This window comes from Halichoerus grypus, chromosome 10, assembly GCF_964656455.1.
Source record: "Halichoerus grypus chromosome 10, mHalGry1.hap1.1, whole genome shotgun sequence".
Taxonomy (NCBI): domain Eukaryota; kingdom Metazoa; phylum Chordata; class Mammalia; order Carnivora; family Phocidae; genus Halichoerus; species Halichoerus grypus.
The window spans coordinates 121,428,327-121,446,842 of NC_135721.1; the positions used below are offsets into that span (position 1 = coordinate 121,428,327).

General features: G+C 49.3%; 1 protein-coding gene across 17 annotated transcripts in view; it reads right to left on the minus strand.

The window, feature by feature from the left end:
- The window catches only part of PTPRT (protein tyrosine phosphatase receptor type T), a 1,085,477-nt gene that overhangs the window by 57,664 nt on the left and 1,009,297 nt on the right, over window positions 1-18,516 (minus strand). For all 17 annotated transcript variants that reach the window (XM_078057227.1, XM_078057222.1, XM_078057226.1 and 14 more), the window contains one exon: window positions 7,720-7,796. In XM_078057227.1, the coding sequence (XP_077913353.1) occupies window positions 7,720-7,796 (77 nt within the window). The remainder of the gene's footprint in view (window positions 1-7,719; window positions 7,797-18,516) is intronic.

The window sequence follows — 18,516 nt, forward strand, 5'->3', positions numbered from 1 at the left end:
AGAAGCAAATCTGGGTGGCTGTTACTTATGCCCATGTACCCAGAAAGAGGTGGAGAAGGAATTGTGGTGTTTCTGTGGGACATAAACCACCAAAAAGTCCTTCCTGGGTCCTAACTGTGCAGAACACTGTGAGTCTCTGTAGGGCACCTGATGGAAGACAACCATTGCATCGTTGGCCCCTTGCATTAGTAACAATTAGAAAAAACTGGGGAAGAATGCCACAGGGCCTCTCTGTGCCACATGGCGGGGCTTGGAATTGGAAGTCCCACTCACCAGGGAGGACCCTGTGCAGGTGTGACTTAGAGGCTGATAAAGTCACTTTCTGATTCAGAGGCCAGTTTCTGATATCCCTGTATATTTCAGTGTCCCAGGAGGCCCTGCCGCATCTGGTGTGGGGTTACTCTGTGCTCCATAACCCTCATCATTGGGGAAGAGGTTGAAGAGAGCCTTCTCTTTTGCCTGGGTATGGCAATACTTGGAGGATCCCCTTTCTAGTTCCAGAGAGGAATTCTACCATACTGGGTAGAGTTCAAGTTTTGGACAAAGATTTGCATTTAGTACATACCACTGGACATAGTATTTATGGAATGAATACATGAGTGAGCAAACGAATGGATGGACAGATACTTTTTCAAACTACAGATGCCAGTTACAGAGCCTGCTGGAGGAGAGGTCACTGACAGCCCTGAAATCCACTTTGCTTTAGGGTTATCCATCGCAGGAGAAAACAAACCCAAACCGTTGATGAATCCCTAGTTTTGTCTCCAATGTTGGTGATCCATCTTTCTATCCTGTTGGCAGGGAGGGAATGAGCTGCCTCCAGGCCCTCTCACTCAGGAAATGAGCCAGAATTACCATCTGTATGGTTTATGGTGAAACAGACGTGGCCTCTCTCCAGTTCTGGATCCACTTTCTGATTCAAAGACTCGTTTTTGAGCCCCCAGTGTATTTCTCCGCCTCAGTCTTCCCCTTGCTCCATAAATACCTAGTACGTACCTTCCCATTGCTGGGCACACTCTAGAGGCACCAGAGTTCACTGTCAGCACAAAGCCAGGGCCGGCGGCGTGGTCAGAACTGCTGGATTAACCACAGTCCCGAGGAATCAACAGCCCCACCTAAATAAACTCTTTGTTTGCTAACTTCTTAGTGAAGTTATCAGTTTCTTGAGGACAAATATTGCCTCCTCTAAGTTTTTAAAAAAATTTCTATAGACTCTCGCACAGTGTGAGACTCAGAACAAATGTCCAATGAACAAGTGGCTGGGAGCACAGCTACATAAGGTATGGCTGGAGGAGGTCATGTGCACACACTCTGGACCCGATGGCCTGGGTTTGAATCCTGGCTCTGACCCTTAGGAGCTGTGTGGTCTGGAGCTAACACTTAACCTCCTCGTGCCTCCATTGCTTTTTTGCTGTCAAATGAGGGTACTTAGATTTACAATATAGTGTTTCTATTAAGATTATATGGCAGTTACTATGCGCCAGGCACCGTAGTCTAAGATTTAACATACATGACTTTATCTTATCAGTATTTTATTGGTCATCTGGCAAACATTTATTGGGTGCCTCCCGTGCCCGTTTGGGAGATGGTGAGATCAGAAGCCCTTCCCGCCTCACCGCTCTGCCTCTAATGCAAAACGGAGCCCCTCTCTGACACACGAGAAGTAGGAAGGGAGGTGAGAGGGACCAGGAGCTCTCTGTTCCTTCAAGTCAAGATGGACAGGGTTTCCCAGGCTTGCAGGAAGAATTAGACACTGGGAATTTTCTCGAGTAGGTTTGGGAACAGAAAATAGTCCCCTAGAGTGTGGAAGGATGTGGTTTCTCAAGCCCACCCTCTTCCATCAGCCGCATCGTCACTCCCAGTTACAGTCCTTGTCCTTCCTGAGCCAGGCCACAGCACTGGCCGCTTGCTGGCCTCCCTGCCTCCAGTCCGGTCCCATCGCCCATCTGCTTCTGACTGGAGTGAACTCTGCAGTGCACATCGGATTACGTTATTTCCCCACCCAACAGCCTGCAGTGGCTCCCCGCGGTGTGTGCAGTCATGTCCGGATGTCCTAGCTCAGGACTAATCACCCGTCTCTAGCCTCAGTGCCAGGTGTCCCTCTCCATGCCCTCCCACGGGCCCTATGTCCCAGCTTTCCGGCACCACACCTCCAATGAGACCTCCCTCCTCCTGAGCAGTCCTGCAGGCTTCTGCATGTGCCCAACAACACGTAGCACATGAGCTGCAATACGGTTTTCGTACTTGTCTCCCCATGGGCCGTGGCGCCCGCACTCAGAGCTGGGGGCAGCTTTCAGCAAAGGCCGGTGGGTGGCATACATGCATAAACGGGTCTCCGAGGTGAGGCTGGGGCACCCTTAATGGAGTTCCCGTTTCCTCCCCTCCGGCAGCATGCCCTGTTCCTACCACTCTTGCCCTGGCTCACAGGCCATCTTGCTCTTCTTCAGACACAGGAGTCACGTTTCCATCCAGAGGCCTTCGCACAGGCCATTCCCTGTGCAGGGTGAATCTGTCCCCGCCGAGCTCGGTGGTTTGCTCTCTCCCTCCAGCCCGGCTTCCACTTGGTTGTCAGTCACCTCACAGAGAGCCTCCCCTGACCATCCTGTCGGCCCCTCTCTCATTTCTCCGGTTTACTTTTCTTCAGGGCACTTATCACTCAATGGCAGAATGTTCCTTGTTTATGGACATGCTCACTGTCTGTCTCCGCAGTGGAATGAGAGGGCCGACAGGGCAGGGCTGTATCCGGCTTGCTCGTGGCTGTGTCCCCAGCACCGACAAGTCGGCCTGGGCCATCAGCCTTGATGAACGCGTATCGAATGCATGCATGCACGCACGCTGTGGGCCTGTCTGCGCACTGCATGGGAGTCAAAAGGCCCTCTCTGGTCTCCAAGACCCCATCGAGTCCCCAAAGAGAAAACGTTCTAACCACGAGATTCCTCAGCAAAGGAGATAAAAGGAAATGTATTGCTCGACTGGGGCTTTACTGGGGATTTGCCAAGGACTGGTTCAGAAAACTTCCTAACCTTAAAAGAACTTTGAGTTCATTTAAGTCCCACCTACACAGCACACAGATCGACTGCAAACCAGCACCGGGCCTGCCTCCATCCGTCTGTGAGCAATGGGAAAGAGGCTTGCATCCAAAACACATTTATCTCACTCTGAACTTACGCATCTGTTACTTACTGGGGACCCAGATACGATATTTATTTCCAGACTGGTAATTTATAACAGATTCAAGTGGCCAATACATTCTCGGGTGTGCAAACAAACCCGCCAGTGGGATGGGTCAGATGGTAGCAGAACCATGGTCTCTGGAGACACAGACAGGGCTGGCCCCATCCAGCCCATTATCCAAATGGAGTTGTTTTAATGGATCGTCAAGAACCAATTGTGGATAAATGATTCCAGCATGGGCAGTTAGCTCTTCTGAGAGCAAATGTCCAGGAGGATTTCAGCGGGGGTGGAGAGCAGGGCAAAAGAGTGAGGACCTAGAAAACTATGTAGTGTGTGTCTTGCCAGGAATCCCCAAAAGGACTACAGGAATTTTAAGTTTGCTGGAGCACACAGTAGGCTCAGAAATCATGGGATTCCTCATTCCCCGTTCTGCCCCATATTGGTAACAGGGTGCTAGGAGGTGCTTGTGCTTGGTGTCTTCTCCACCGTCCCCCAACCCCCCCATGTTCCCGCTTTTCCCTTCTAGACTCTGCTCTGTGCTGTGGGATGGATGCTGACCTGTATGGACTACATCGCGGGGTTCCATGGCTTCTGGTTTCCAGTTGGGTTCAGCCAATGGGGGAGCAGAAGCAGGCCATGGGGAGGCTGTGGTGTATGTCTTCTAGATCTGCCCTTGTCAGGCCACTGAGGTTGGCACTGACCGTCAGAGGCTTCTGTTTCTAACTCGGGGATACTGCACCCCACCCTGTTGGTTTCCCTTAACTTTGTTCCTACCTTGCTAACCCCCTCCCCTGCCCCTCCGTTACTCCCTTTGAGTGAGCCTCTGTTTCCTAATGGGAGACTGACAGATATGTTGGTTATCATATTCTGCCGGGGTAGCATTATTATCCCACTTTACAGATAGCAGAACAAGTAAATAAGATCATAAGGCTAGTAAGCAGAAAGGCCTGGACTCAACAGGCCCAACAACGGCTGAATTCATGACTCTGGTCTCGTGGACTTTGACTCTAACCACTGAGATCCAGCAGAGACCAATGTCACATATGAAGACAGCATCTTGTAGAGGCTGTTTGGCCTATTTGCACAATCTACTTCTCCAAGAGGGAGAAGGTGGTGGGGTGTCCTTAGTGCACAGAGAACAGGATTCTAGCCATGTAACCTTGAGCAAGGATCTTAACCTCAACCCCTGGTTTCTTATCCTTAGAGGCTTACAGAATGCACCATAACGATAGAACCCGGCAGGAATGGGAAGTGTTTTCGGTGTTGATGTCACAGAGATTCACCTGCATTTGAAGCAATTTCATTTGTTGCCTGTAATGTACCAAAGTGCCTCTTGGCTCTGACTATAGTCAGATGCTTATGCAACTTTGTTTATCTAGGGAAGCGTCTCTCTAGGAAAGTTAACTTTTGTGGGAGGGTCACCACTCAGATGACAAAAGCTACATATAGCACCTTGGGCTGGCAGACCCCACGTGGGCCTTCGGGGTTGCCACAAGTACTCGGCTGCAGACAAGGTCAAGGGGAAACTGGAAGGAACTAGTTCAGTCTGGTTAACTGCATGCTGAGTCCCCACTATGTGCTGGATGCAAGGTGCTGTCTGGGAGTAGATGGGGAGGGACAGGAGGAAAGGCCCCAGACTGGGAGCTATTCCGGTCTGGTTCCTAGTTTGGTTTTGCTGCTGACCCAATGCATGGCTGTACTAAAGCTCTGTAATCTCTTTAAACTTTTTTTTTTTTTTTTTTTGAGAGGTTGAGAGAGAGAGAGAGAGGTGGGGGGAGGGAAAGAAGGAGAGGGAGAGAGACAGACAGAGGGGTGGAGGGAAAGGACAGAGGGAGAGGGAGAGAGAATCCCAGGCAGGCTCCACACACAGCACAGAGCCTGACATGGGGCTCCATCTCACAGCCCTGATCAGGATCATGACCCGAGCTGAAATCAAGAGATGGATGCTTAACTGATGGAGCCAGCCAGGCACCCCAAGCTTTGCAATCTCTTTCAACCTCAGCTTCTCTTTCTGAAAAAGGGGGATGATTTCCTAACTTGGGGGGTTATTGAGGGGGTCTCCATAAACTGACTCCTTTACAAACACCCACCACAGGGCCCAGACATGACTCATTTAGATCCACTGGCTGTTGTCATTGCTTTACTGTTATTATTTAAGCCAGCAGAACACGGTGGGGAAGCCACCCCTGATTCAGACTTCTGCTCCCTCCTCCACTACATCCTAGCAGTGTGATCCTGGACAAGTTACATAACTAATCGAGAGCCTCAGCTAACTCATCTGGAAATGGGTAGTAACAGCACTTACTTTGTGAGGTTGCGGTACCTAGTTAAGTAATGTTGATACACAAGAGGTGATCTTAGGTTACTATCAGTCCTTCTTGTCTGTTGGACTCTTACTCATTGGCTGAGGCAGCACTGTTTCACCTCTTGCAGGAAGGCTCCCCTGACTACCCAACCCCACCCCAACCAAAGCTTTGGTTTTCCTTTATGTTCACACAGGCCCTGCTCTGTGAGGGTCTCTTTTCTTACCCAACTCCTTCACCAGACATGAGTCCCTTTTCAGGTCTGCATTTCCAGCACACACTGGAGGACCTACTCAGTGTTTGAGAAATGAATACTAGATGCACGAGGGAGAGGCTAGAGCTGTGATGGGCGGATACTCAAGAGTGCTTTGTCCAGGCTCGAGACAGGCTGCTCTGAACTGGCCATCTCCTTGTGAACTTTCCTGGGAGGGCCATGGGGACAGAGACTGTGTCTACCTTGACTTCCACTGAAACTCCAGCCCCAGGTCCTGACCACGGGAAGGCCCTTTATAAGCCAGGGTCCCGGGGGGGACTCGAAACCACTCTGGATGTTTCAGACTAAGGGAATTCAGCATGGGGTGCTGATGACATCGGTGACAGGGGAGCTGAGATGCTAACCAGGGGACAGAGGGGTGACGCAGAGATTGGCACCAGCAGGAGACTGTGACTGCCCCTGGAACTAGCGGACGACGGGAGACAGAGAAGCTGCCAGACCCCGGAGCTGGGGCTGCCGGGCAGAGGCGGGAATTCTGGTGGGTCTGCCTGGTAGAAGCTGGTGCCACAGCTGGGACGCGGCCCCTGCCAGAGCTGCTACCCGAGGAAGTGAGGGAGGAGCCGGACACCAGCTCTCCTTTCGCCCTCCAATCTCCCATCACAGCCCTCCCTGCCGGGATCGGCTTGCCCTCCTTCCTGCCACAACACACACACACTCACGCACACACACTCACAGGTACACTCTATCACACACATACTCAGATAAGCAATGCAAAGCAGAACGGGGAAGGCCGAGAAATAGATCTGAGAGCAAACAGACAAATGACTACCACAAAGCTCAATACATTTTTGTAGAATCAATGAATCATCTGGATCAGCCTAGATTAGGGGGAGTTCAAGAGCACACCATTCCACTTCATAGCCTGTCTACAGAAACACTTGGGTGTCAGAGGGACCAAGGTGATCTCTGCCATTCGTCGAGGCCCCCAGGCTCCTAGCTGAGGTCCTGAGAAGCCTGGCTTGCATGGGTTATGAAAGGACGTCCATTTGTCCCTGGTGGCCATGCTCCCCCTTTGCAGACTCTCTCATTTCCATGGTGAAGCAGCCCCTTTCCTAACTGGGCGTCTGAATCCTGTATTCTCCTCCCTCGGATCAATCTTACCCTTGGCGATAGATAAATGATCCCGAAGCTCAGCTCTGCACTGATCACCTCCATGATCAAAAATTTCCAATAGGGTTCTCTTGCCTCCAGAATCAAGTCCGGCTTTCTAAGTTTGTTCGTAAACCACCAATGATCTAGCTCCAACCTTATTTTCCACTATTCCCATGACATGGTCTCTGCTCTCCTCAACCTGAGCTGCTACATACTCTCGGCTTCCAGGTGCTACATTTTGGGTTGTGCTGTTCTAACTAGAGGCCCATCTTCCCCCTCTTTAATTTTAAATTCATCCTGTGCTTGGAGCTTTGGTTCATATCACATTCTGCATTCCTGATGGAAGAAGCGATTCTTTTCCCCCCACCTCTGAATCCCTGCAGCATTTTATCTGAACATATGACACTTACCACTTTCCAGTTTGCCCTGGAATTATTGATGTGCATAGCTTATCTTCCTGCTCAGGTTTTAAAGGGTAGAGACCATGGCGCTTTTAGTTTTATGGTTCCCATAGCATCTTGCACACAGCACGCACTTTTAAATTTGTGTTGCATAAATGACTATACCTTCAAATGAATGAATGGATGGACAAACAGACACACGTACAAATGAATTAATGCGTGAATGAACAAGACGGGCAGCTGTCCTGGGGCCCCACAGAGCAGGCTACTCCAGCCAGCTCCAAAGAGGATGCAGCTTTCGATGGATAATCAACGTGGGTTATGCTAATTACACAAATCAGGGAGGGCCCAGACCCCTCTGGACACGTTCTGGGAGGGCCACCTTGTGGGGGAGGGAGGCTGGAGGACAGCCACAGGTCTCGAGCCTGCTACAACCAACCCCAGAGCCCGGCTGCCCAGCCCTGTGAAGACTCACATCAATGTAGTTGGCGTTGATGTAGTCGGAATGCGGGTCTCCGTCCAGCACCAGCAGCCTCACCCGGGAATGGTCGTCTGCAGAGAGAGAGCAGAAAACAAGGAGGGGGGTGTGGGAGTAGAAAGGAGCCTGCGGTGAGGGGCCAGCACTGCCCTCCTGCAGACCTACCACGCATTAGTAGTATGGGCATCGTGCTGCTTCTCACACACTCTCTCATTTGACCCCCGGCGCCACCCCATTATCATCCCCATTTACAGATGAGGCGGCTGAGGCTCAGGGAGATCATTGTGCCTTAAAAAGCACTGTGTGTACTCCTTCTCTTTTTTCCACCCGCCCTTCTAGTTCTAGTTATGACCTAGCTGGGTGAGTCACCTTGCTTCTTTAAGTCTTAGTGATTTTGTCATTAAAAGGGCAGTAGAAATACCTTCTTCACACAACAGTGCAAGAGAGATCAAAACACTCAGGAGGCGAGAAGTGCCGGATCTGAACTAACATGCTCTGTTTTCATTATTGCATAAAAACGGCAAATTTACCTATTTTCCACATGTGTGCAAATGCTTTTCTTTTGCCTTTCGGAAAATTGTTGCAAATAGATTGTGGGCCACATATTGTTATCAATACAATCATTCAAGGGAAGCTGGCTCCATCATTATAAAAGAGGTCATCAATAACTGAAAACGTGTTCTGGAGAATACCATTTCAGCACAATCCAGGCATAAACAAGATTTGCAGGGTTTAGTCAATGGCACGTTTACTTCAAATAACATCAAATAAACACCATAAAAAAAAAAAACAAAAGCCCCTGTGCAGAAGAATCAGGCTAATCCTTTACAACTAATTAAAGCGCGCTATGACGCGCTAACAGACGCACACAAACGGAACACCCCGGCTGGGTCTGGTGGGAGCAGGGGCTCAGCTTGCTGTCTGGGTCCCTGTCACCCATCGCTGCATGTCCCTGCCTCCACTGTCTGGTCTAGGACAGGGCTAGGGTTCCTGCTAAGGCATATGCAGCCCTTTGCAGTTTACAGGCATATCTATTACTACGAACTGGAAGCCCCCGAGAACAGGGCCATTACCACTCTGTTCCCTGTTTCATCCTCTCCACCTCCACCTGCAGCAGGCACTCCACAAATCCTTAGTGAGAGCATGAGTGGATCACCTCGTTGGACTCTCACAGCGATCCCAGGAGACAAGCAGCATAGCCCTGTTACAAATGAGGACACCGAGGCTCACATGGACTGACTGGCCACATGGCCTGTGAGTGGTGGAACTTGAAAGAGAGGGTTCTCTGAACTCTGAGCTCAGACACTCCTGCTTCCAAAGAGGGGTCTAAGCAGGATATTGGAAATGGCTTCAAGCGTACATGGCAGGGGGATTAATGCCAGAGAATTGGCCATCTGTTGATGGAAGAGCTGAGAAGCCAGAGAGAGGCTGCGTAACTCAGAGACCAGCACTAGCGAGGAGACATTGCCTCCCTGGGGATGGCGGGGCAGATGGAGGAGGCGAGGTTATCAGAGCTGAGGGCTGGGGCCCCTGTGGAAACTGGAGCCTACGAGCCTCTCTGGTTGGAGTTGGAGAAAAAGAGGAGCCTCTCTCGCTGCTAAAGGAGGAGTCTGTGACTGGGACAGAGTGGGAGACATACCCCGGCTTCTTCCTTTCCCCAACTTCCAATCTCCCACCAGGGCATATCCTTGGCCAAAGCCAGCCAGACGCCAGCTGGCAAGAGACTGGGAAATGCAGCCCACGGGTTGAACCCACAGGTCAGTAGAAGAAGAGAAGGCAAGGAATGGGTCCAAGGATGGACAAACAGGCCCAGGACTGGACAGGACGCTACTTCATATCCATTAAATAATTCAAAAATTAGTCCTTGACCGTGTGCCAGGCGCTATGATAGACATAGAGATATACCAGATGCCACTTTTCTTACTCCTCATGGGCGAGAGTTGCAGGTGGGAGGTCTAACTCATCTCTTTGGGGGTGATGGGGGAGTGGGGTGTGAAGTCAGAAGTCTGAAGTTCACCTTTATGGAGTTCATGGCCGGTACTAGACTTTATAGACATGATCTCACCCAATCACTTATTCCTCAACATAGCTCTGTAGATTACTACAATAATACCATGATGATATAGTATGTTGATTCTTCCCATTTCACAGATGAAGGAACAGGGGCTCAGAGAGGTTAAGCACATTCCCAATGTTATGCAGCCTGCACGGGGCAGAACTGGGATTCTATCTCAGGTCCGTCTGAACCCAAAGCCCTGCTCCATCTACACACGGTGCTGTCCCTGGACTTCTAGCATCCAGCAGGCACTGCTCCTGGAGTCTGGGCAAATGGTTGGTCCCAGATTCTGCAGTATTCTAGCCCCAGGAGTGGGACCTCCCAGGCGACCACCATCCTGCTCCAGGAGCAAGGAGTCAGACAAGGCCCAGCGCCTGACTCCAAGCTGAGACTGTTAAGCCCCATTACCAGTGGTTACAAAAACAATAAGCCTTAAAAAAGTAAAAATGCACATTGTGCTTTCACTCATTGGTCTCACTAATAACTTATTGATTTAAAAATCTCCTTTATTTATTGAGTTATGACTGCCCCTGGGGTCTATAGCACTGGAAACAGAGATTCTGGTTTAAAACGTGGAGAGGGAATTTTCTTTAACATAAAATGAAAGTTAAAATCTGAAAGCAAAAATGATTTAAAAAACCAATAAGAAACAAACTTACTTAAGTTAAATATTCTTTTTTTTTTTTAAAGACTTTATTTATTTGACAGAGAGAGACACAGCAAGAGAGGGAACACAAGCAGGGGGAGTGGGAGAGGGAGAAGCAGGCTTCCCGCTGAGCAGGGAGCCCGATGTGGGACTCGATCCCAGGACCCTGGGATCATGACCTGAGCCGAAGGCAGTCGCTTAACCGACTGAGCCACCCAGGCGCCCTAAGTTAAATATTCTTAAAGATGAAAGGGGTCTCTACCCACCAGAGGATGGTGTTTGTTGGTATTTTGTCTTCATCCATTCATGAAGAACCTACTATGTGCAGGCTGGTTGAATGGCCTAAGGAAGTATTGTCAAAATGATACTCATGCTTAAGGAATTTGTCAGTGTCGTGCGGGAGACAGATTGTACACAGAAGTAGAACTCCAAGGCCTAGAAAGTGGAGAAAGGAGGGCTTTGTGAAGTAGTATGTGAATGAGGAATTAAAAGTAGGCTAAGACTTGACCAGTGGACCCTTCCATCAGAGGGTACAAGGAAAATGAAGACAGTGCTCCTGAAAAAGCAAGCACACTGGGGAGGCTGAAAACCATCTCCTGTCTTGTGGACACAGTGTGAGGGGATTAGCAACATGAGAAGAGAAAGAGGAGGTAGGCAGGGGTTGGGTTACAGAGGGCTCTCCACCCTGTATTAAGGCACTTAGATGCAAATACCCATGCTGGGCTCTGCAAGGCATCCAAATACGATACCTCTATTTTCTGAGGCTGTGGAAGGTTATTTTATTATGTAGTGACCAAGATTCACTCCCAGAGGGCTAACCTGTGGCAAATGGGATACACTGGTGATGTGAGGTATGAAGCTGAGGGTCAGATCTGGGTTCAAATCTTAGCCCTATCACTTAGTAAGTCAGTCGATCTCTCTTAGCTTGTGTTGCTTAGCAAAGTGGAGCCAATACTATATAGCTCATGGAGTGCTGCGGGGGTGGGGATTAAATGAGAAAATGTAGGCATGAAAAGTGCAAGGGCCTTAAGAGAATGAAAAGACAAGCCACAGACTGGGAGAAAATATTTGCAGAATATCAGATAAAGGATTTGTATCCACAATATACAAAGAACTCTTAAATTCAACAACAAGAAAACAACCCTATTAAAAAATGGGCAAAAGATCTGAACAGACACCTCAGCAAAAAAGATACACAGATGGCAAATAAGTATATAAAACTAAGTATATAAAAAATGTTCAACATCATATGTTATTAGGGAATTTCCAATTAAAACAACAACAAGATATCTCTATAACACCCACTAGAATGGCCCAAGTCCAGAACACTGACAACACCAAACGCTGGTGAGGATATGGAGCAACAGGAACTCTCGGTTCATTGCTGGTGGGAATGCAAAATGGTACAGCTGCTTTGGGAGACAGTTTGGCAGTTTCTTTTAAAACTAAACATACTCTTATCATATGATTCCAGCAATTGCTGTCTTTGGTATTTACCCAAATGAGTTGGAAACTTATGTCCACACAAAAACTTGCACACAAATGTTTATAGCAGCTTCACTCACAACTGCCAAAACTTAGAAAAAAAAAACCCCAAGATGTCCTTCAATACATGAATGGATAGACAAATGTATACCCAGACAGTGGAATACCATCCAGTGATATTTAGAGATGAATGATCAAGCCATGAAAAGACATGGAGGAAACGTACATGCCTACTGCTAAGGGTACAAGCGAGTCTGCAAAGGCTTCATACTGTGTGATTCCAGCTCTATGACACTCTGGTATGGACACAGTAAATAAGCAGTGGCTGCCAGGGACTTGGGGACAGGATGAACAGGTGGGACAGGGGCGTTTTAGGGCCCTGAAACAATTCTGTAGGATACTGTAATGGTGGATACATGCCATGACACATTTTTAAAATCCCACTGAACTGCACAACACAAAGAGTAGACTCTAAACTATGGACTTTAGCTAATAATAATGGATCAAGACTGGTTCATTAATTGTAACAAATGTATCACATGGACGCAAGACTAGTTCATTAATTGTAACAAATGTATCACATGGACGCGAGGCGTTAATAACAGGGGAATCTGAATGTGGGAGGGAGGCAGGCAGCACACGGGAACTCAGTCTGTACATTCTGCTCACTTCCTCTGAAACCCTAGACTGCTCTAAAAAAAAAAGGTACTAGGACAGTGCCTGGTATGCAGCAGGTGCTTAATAAATGGTGGTTCTGGGCTGGACATGAGGCTCAGGGCTGAGATGCTTAGGAATGCGGTGTTCCCCACTTGCCCTTCTGTACCAGATGTAAATCCACCTTCTGCAGAGGCAAGGAGCTATGGTGAGTATTCTCGAAAGGGAAGAATTCAGCCGTTGGGCCTACCAGAAAGGCATTGCAAGGAATAGCAGTGTCCTCATGGTGTATTTATTCCTTCTGGGAGATGCTAATATTATTCTGTGTCCCCTTCTTCTTCTAACTTTACATAATTAGAAGGATAAAAAATTGTGTTTATCCACAGGCACATGGAGAAAGATGGGGCAGCGGGTGATGTGAAGGAATTTATACAAGGTAATTTACAAGCAGCCCAGAACTTTCATTATGCTCTATCTACATTTCGCAAGCCTGAAAAACAGCTAATTTGGTACTCCTCGTTTGATATTCCAGACAAGATGCTGGGAAGAGTCACATAGAGGAGAAGCAAACTCGTCCATGGTGAGGTGAGAGGAGGCTGGCCCCACCTGGCTCTCAGAAGAGGTGGGAGACGGGCAAGAATAGGCTTGTGGGGAGGAGAAAACGGTGGCAGCCAGGGGAGGGGAGACATAGCTGCAAAGATACGGAGATCCAAAGAGCTCCGCCGAATACAACTCTAGGGGAACAGAAACACCGCCCCTCTGGAATCAATCTGTTCCTTGTCATTTTAGGACAAAGACCAGTGGTATGTTGCTAAATGTTTAACAAACAGCTCTCTGGAGGGAAAAAAGGCCCTGATCGGTACAGTCTGCTGATTTCTGTGGTATAAATACTCCCACCATGACTAATTTCAAGCTACCAACATGGCATCAACTAGCTCACAAAATTCCTGAAAATTTAACAATCTGTTCTTGCAAGCTGGTATGAATCAGCTCAGGACACCACTAACAGGGAACAAAGCCCACAATGCTTTGCATGATCTGATGGTTTGGGACCCACTTCCCAGTCTAGCTTCATGATCCCCTCCCCAAATACTATGCTGATAACTATGCTCTTCTTTCAGTTGCTCAAATGCACAATGTCTGCTCTGACCACAGGGCCTTTGCACATGTACAGGAATACCCCCAACCCACCTCCACAAGTCTGGCAACATCTTATTCTTCAGGTCTCTGCTCCATGTTCCTTACTCAGGAAGTCTCCTGTGATCTCTCCACCTCAGACTCTGAGAGCTCCCTGTACTTTTCTTCAGAACTCTTAGAGCAGCTCTATTTCTGTGACTACCCGATTAACCTGTGGCTCCCCTTCACATCCTATTTAAGGAAGGGCATCCTATTTACTGAACTCCTCTACAGTGTGTGGCACATGGCAGGTACTCAATAATTATTTAATAAATGAATTCGTATTTGTGTTTGAGAGGCTGAGAAAGGGCCAGGACCCCTTGCTTAATAGCCATACAGTTGATTTTAGGTAACCTGGCCTGGGACCCAAGGCTCTTTCCTCTACACAGAACTGGAAGGGTGTGCCTGGATCCTGTGCCCAAATACCCCCTTTCCCCATAGCTGATCCATTACCCCCCTGCAGACCCATTCTGTCCTGTCCCCAGATTGGCAGCCAGTTCTGCCTCTGCAGGAGAGACTAGGGGATCGGTAGACTCTGGAGGCAAGTGGGACGTCTGTCATACACTAACCACATCACCTGGGGCAAGTTCCTTACCTTACCTGAGTCTCACTTGATCCAACTATAGCATCTAAATCCTATCTACCTTTGCAGATGGACTGCAAGGATTAAAAGAGGTGAGATAGGAAGGCACCTGGTGTGTTGTCAGAAATCGAACTCAAGTATGTAAATTCAGTTTAATTATTATTCTAGATCAGTGGTTCTCAAAATGTAGTCCCTTGACTAATAGCATCAGCAAAGCCTGGGAGCTTGTCAGAAATGCAAATTCTTAAGTCCCAGCCCAGACCAGCTGAATCAGAAACTCCGGTGTGGGGCCCAGAAATATGTATTTTAACAAGCCCTCTAGGAGATGCTAATGCACACTCCGGTTTGAGTGTGCAGATCAATGTTCAATTATGTAGCATCAAAGTGCCCTCATTATTCACTTCAATTTGTCTTGGGAAAGACCAAAAGATCCCTCTGGAATTGGGCCCTGAGACTAGATACCCACCTTGTGTTAGGTGGTGAGGCAGAGGAATTTATCTGTGTGGAGTGCATACGATGGACGCTATGCCATTTGATTGTCATGGTAACCCTGTGAGGTAGGTGTGTGTGTGTGTGTGTGTGTGTGTGTGTGTGTGTGTGTGTGTGTGTGTGTGTGTGTGTGTGATCACCCCATTTTATGGATGAGAAACTCAAGGCTCCGAGAGGTTTAACAACTCAGGAGAAGGTGTGTGTGTGTGCGTGTGCGGTGTGTGTGTGATCACCCCATTTTATGGATGAGAAACTCAAGGCTCCGAGAGGTTTAACAACTCAGGAGAAGGTGTGTGTGTGTGTGTGTGTGTGTGTGTGTGTGTGTGTGATCACCCCATTTTATGGATGAGAAACTCAAGGCTCCGAGAAGTTTAACAACTCAGGAGAAGATGTAAGATTGAGAACTTTCTCACAGAGTGGTGGGATCCCTACTCCTCCTGAAACCCTAAGACCTGCTGCCCCCACACCCCTTCCATGCCAGTTCTGACTCCAACACTGCCCATCCCATTGTACCCACATCCCCACTCTGCAGGAGAGTGTTATTTCCTCTTGTGTGCCATTCTTTCTCTCCAAACAAACCACAACCTCTGCTCCCCTCCTCCCCCAGCAAAGGTAGCCCAACAAATGGGTCTTCTCAAGTGGAATCCACTTAAGAAGAGAATCACTTGAGAGAGTTGGGGCTGGGGAGAGACTATCACTTAGATATATGATGTGCTTTCTTCCTGTCTTCTGGGCACTCAGGAGGTTAAAGAAAAGGTACAATTTTTCAGAGAAAAGAGATTTGGCTCATTACAATGAACTATGGAGCTGAAATATCATTTCCTAGAAGGATTGGAAATGTTAATGCCATCATCTTGCACGAGCGGATAGGGAGGAGGCAGACAATTCCACTGAGTCTGCCTGGTACCTCATTGAAGCTAAAGGTCTGCACCTTCAATCTTGATTGAATTACCACTATCAAGAGAGAGGGTGGTTAGGGTAGGAGAGGGAAACAGCCCAGCAGGCTCTGTACCTCCTTGCTGTGCCTATTCTGTGCCAGCTGAGGTTGGGTGGCTCCCCTCTGCAGGGACCTACTTGGAGCCTTTGAGGGGGTGTAGAGGGGTTAGGCATAGAGGGGCAGAGTGCTGGGAGAAGTCAGAGGCACAGAGGACCACCTGATGCATTTACTGCTTCATCCTAAGCAGGCTGTCCTGCCCACACTCCACTAAGGGAACTTTCTGGAGAGAAGGAAGGTTTCTCATTCAGGTTTCTTTGGAAGCAGAATCTGAGACAAGGACTTGAGCGCAAGTAGTTGGTATGGGAGGTGATCCCTGGAAGTGGGAAGGGGAATGAGAAGGAGATGGAGAAAGGAAGGAATCTGGTAAGGGGTGTGTCGTCAAGCAAGCTACCACGGCAGACCACTGTGGCTTCATCCTGCTGAAAGCTCCAGTGGGTTTTTCTGCCTCAGGGGAGAGAGGCCAGGGTGCTCACACACCCACTCTCTCAGTCAACGGCTGAAGGCTGCTCCTGGGGATGGTTCATCTCTCGGCACTTCTGGCTTGCCCTGTAGGCAGGCAGAGAGGGCTCCAGTGGCCAGAACAAGTCTTCCGAAGAACCAGGGCACTGACGGCTTCGGTACCAAGACCCATCTGTAGGGTCCCACCCCCGCCTCAGAGACCCCAAAGGAGAAGGCAGACTGAGAGTCAGAAGCACTGCACAAGGTGTCTACTTTGTCATCCCAGGTCTGTCTTCCCAGGAATCAGCAGAGAAACCACTGTGAGAAAAGCCTCTGGGTTTGGTTTGAACCTGAGTTCCTCCCCCAGAAGTGAGTCTGAAGAGCTCATCCCAGTCGGCCATTTGTTCTGAGGTTGGAGCCCTTAGCATGACGTGTCTTGATGCAGAAGGATTCCTTGCCAGGGTCACTTGGTACCCCAGCCGCTACAAGCCAGGAGGGCTGGGTGTGGCCATCCTACAGACTTGCTATGTGACCTGGGCCGGGGACTCTACATCTCTGGACCATTACTCCTCACCAGTGAACTCAGAGAGGCTGGACTAAGTCTCAGCTGGGTTTAAAAGTCTCTACACCGGATTTGGATTCAGTAGTTATTCATCTTAATTTGCCCTCTGTACACTGAGAGAGGAGAAACTGAGGGTCAGAGAGATGAAGTGACCTTGCCGAAGGTCATGCACCCAGTCAAGGGCGGAACTGAGACTAGAACCCGGCTCTGCCTGAGCCCATGTCCAGTATTCTAGTACACCCGGGCCCAGTGGACTAGGTCTGCAGATTCCCTTGTCCTCTGGCTTCGGGTTGGGTTTGGCCAATGGAAAGCCCCTGCAGGAACTGGACCAAAAGAGAATGTGACCAGCGTATGCTTACTTCCTCAGCTCTTCACATCCCCCTCCTTGAGCGTCTCATGTTTCCTGCTGGGACCCTGACAGAGCTGATGAAACCTGCAACCTCTGCAATCGCTTCCTCTGCTCGCTGTAACTTCTTCCCACCGGCCCAGGAAGCCCCCTCCAAAAGAACATCCACATGGGAACGCTGGGGTATTCTTGAAATTTCCCCTTGTCCACAGTCTCTGCCCCAGAGCTGCTTGAATGCAAAGAACTCTCTGTTCTGGATCTCCATTCACTTCCTTCCCTTTCATTTCCTTGTCATCCCACCCCTGGAAACGCCACTGTCTCTGCTACCAAATTCTAGACAGCCTCATTTGGGAGAAAGGGCTAATTTAACCAAGGTTTCTCTTTCATTGTTTCATTTGCAAGCAGTGCCTTCCCTCCTCCTCTTCCCCTTTAATCTTCTCTGTCTTCCTGGCCTGGGCCTTTGTCCTCCACTCCAGCCTCCCAGAGCTCCGGGTTCCTTAAGATGCTAATCACACCCAGTTTTCTTCTTGTGCCAAGAATATTTCTATTTATCAAGCCGCGACAGACTTTGCCTTTGGGAGGGACACATACAAGGACAGGAACACTTTCCATTCCTCGGGGCTGTCTCCCTTTTCCCTTTCTCATTTCAATTCTAGGAGTCTTTCTTTGCTTGGTTCCTCGGTATGTCTTCCAGGGTTTCTGAATGCACGGGTTGCCTGATCCCGTCTCCTTTTTAGGGAGTGCAGACCCACCCAGGCCGCAGTGTCCTGTAGAATTACCGACCCTTCTGTGAGAAGAGATTCAGGTTTGTTCGAGCCAGTCAGGGTGGTAACGTTAGGTGTTTGAATTCCCTCTGCCTCCTTTGGGTTTCCCCAGAAGGAGATGCGAGAGGAGGACCCTGGTGCACGTAGTTTATGCAGGAAGGGGGCACCAGCAGGAAGGGGGGCAGGGAGGCGGCCGAGAGAATGTAGCCCCCAAGGGGGAGTTTTCAAGCCCGTTCCTGCAGTGGGAAACAGCAGCCCAGGCCCTGACAGAACTCTGGAAAAGGTGAAGAACACACCCTCAGTGGGATGGGAAGGAGCTGGGCTATTTCATCGGCTAGGGAAAGACTGCCTTTTGCACAGAGTGTCTTGCCCCAGCTTGGGAGCAGGTCCTCAGGTGACAGGGCAGCACGAGGGGGAAGCAAGTGAGGTGTCCAGGGCATACACCTCAGTGAGGCGCTTGCTCTCAGGGTCATGCAGCCGAGCACGGCGTCTCCTTGAATGTTGCACTCTGGGTGCCTCGCTCGCTCACCCTAGTCCCGGCGCAGGATGCCAGACTGCCTGCTGGTTCCAAACACCAGGTGGTGAGGCCGTGGGGTGT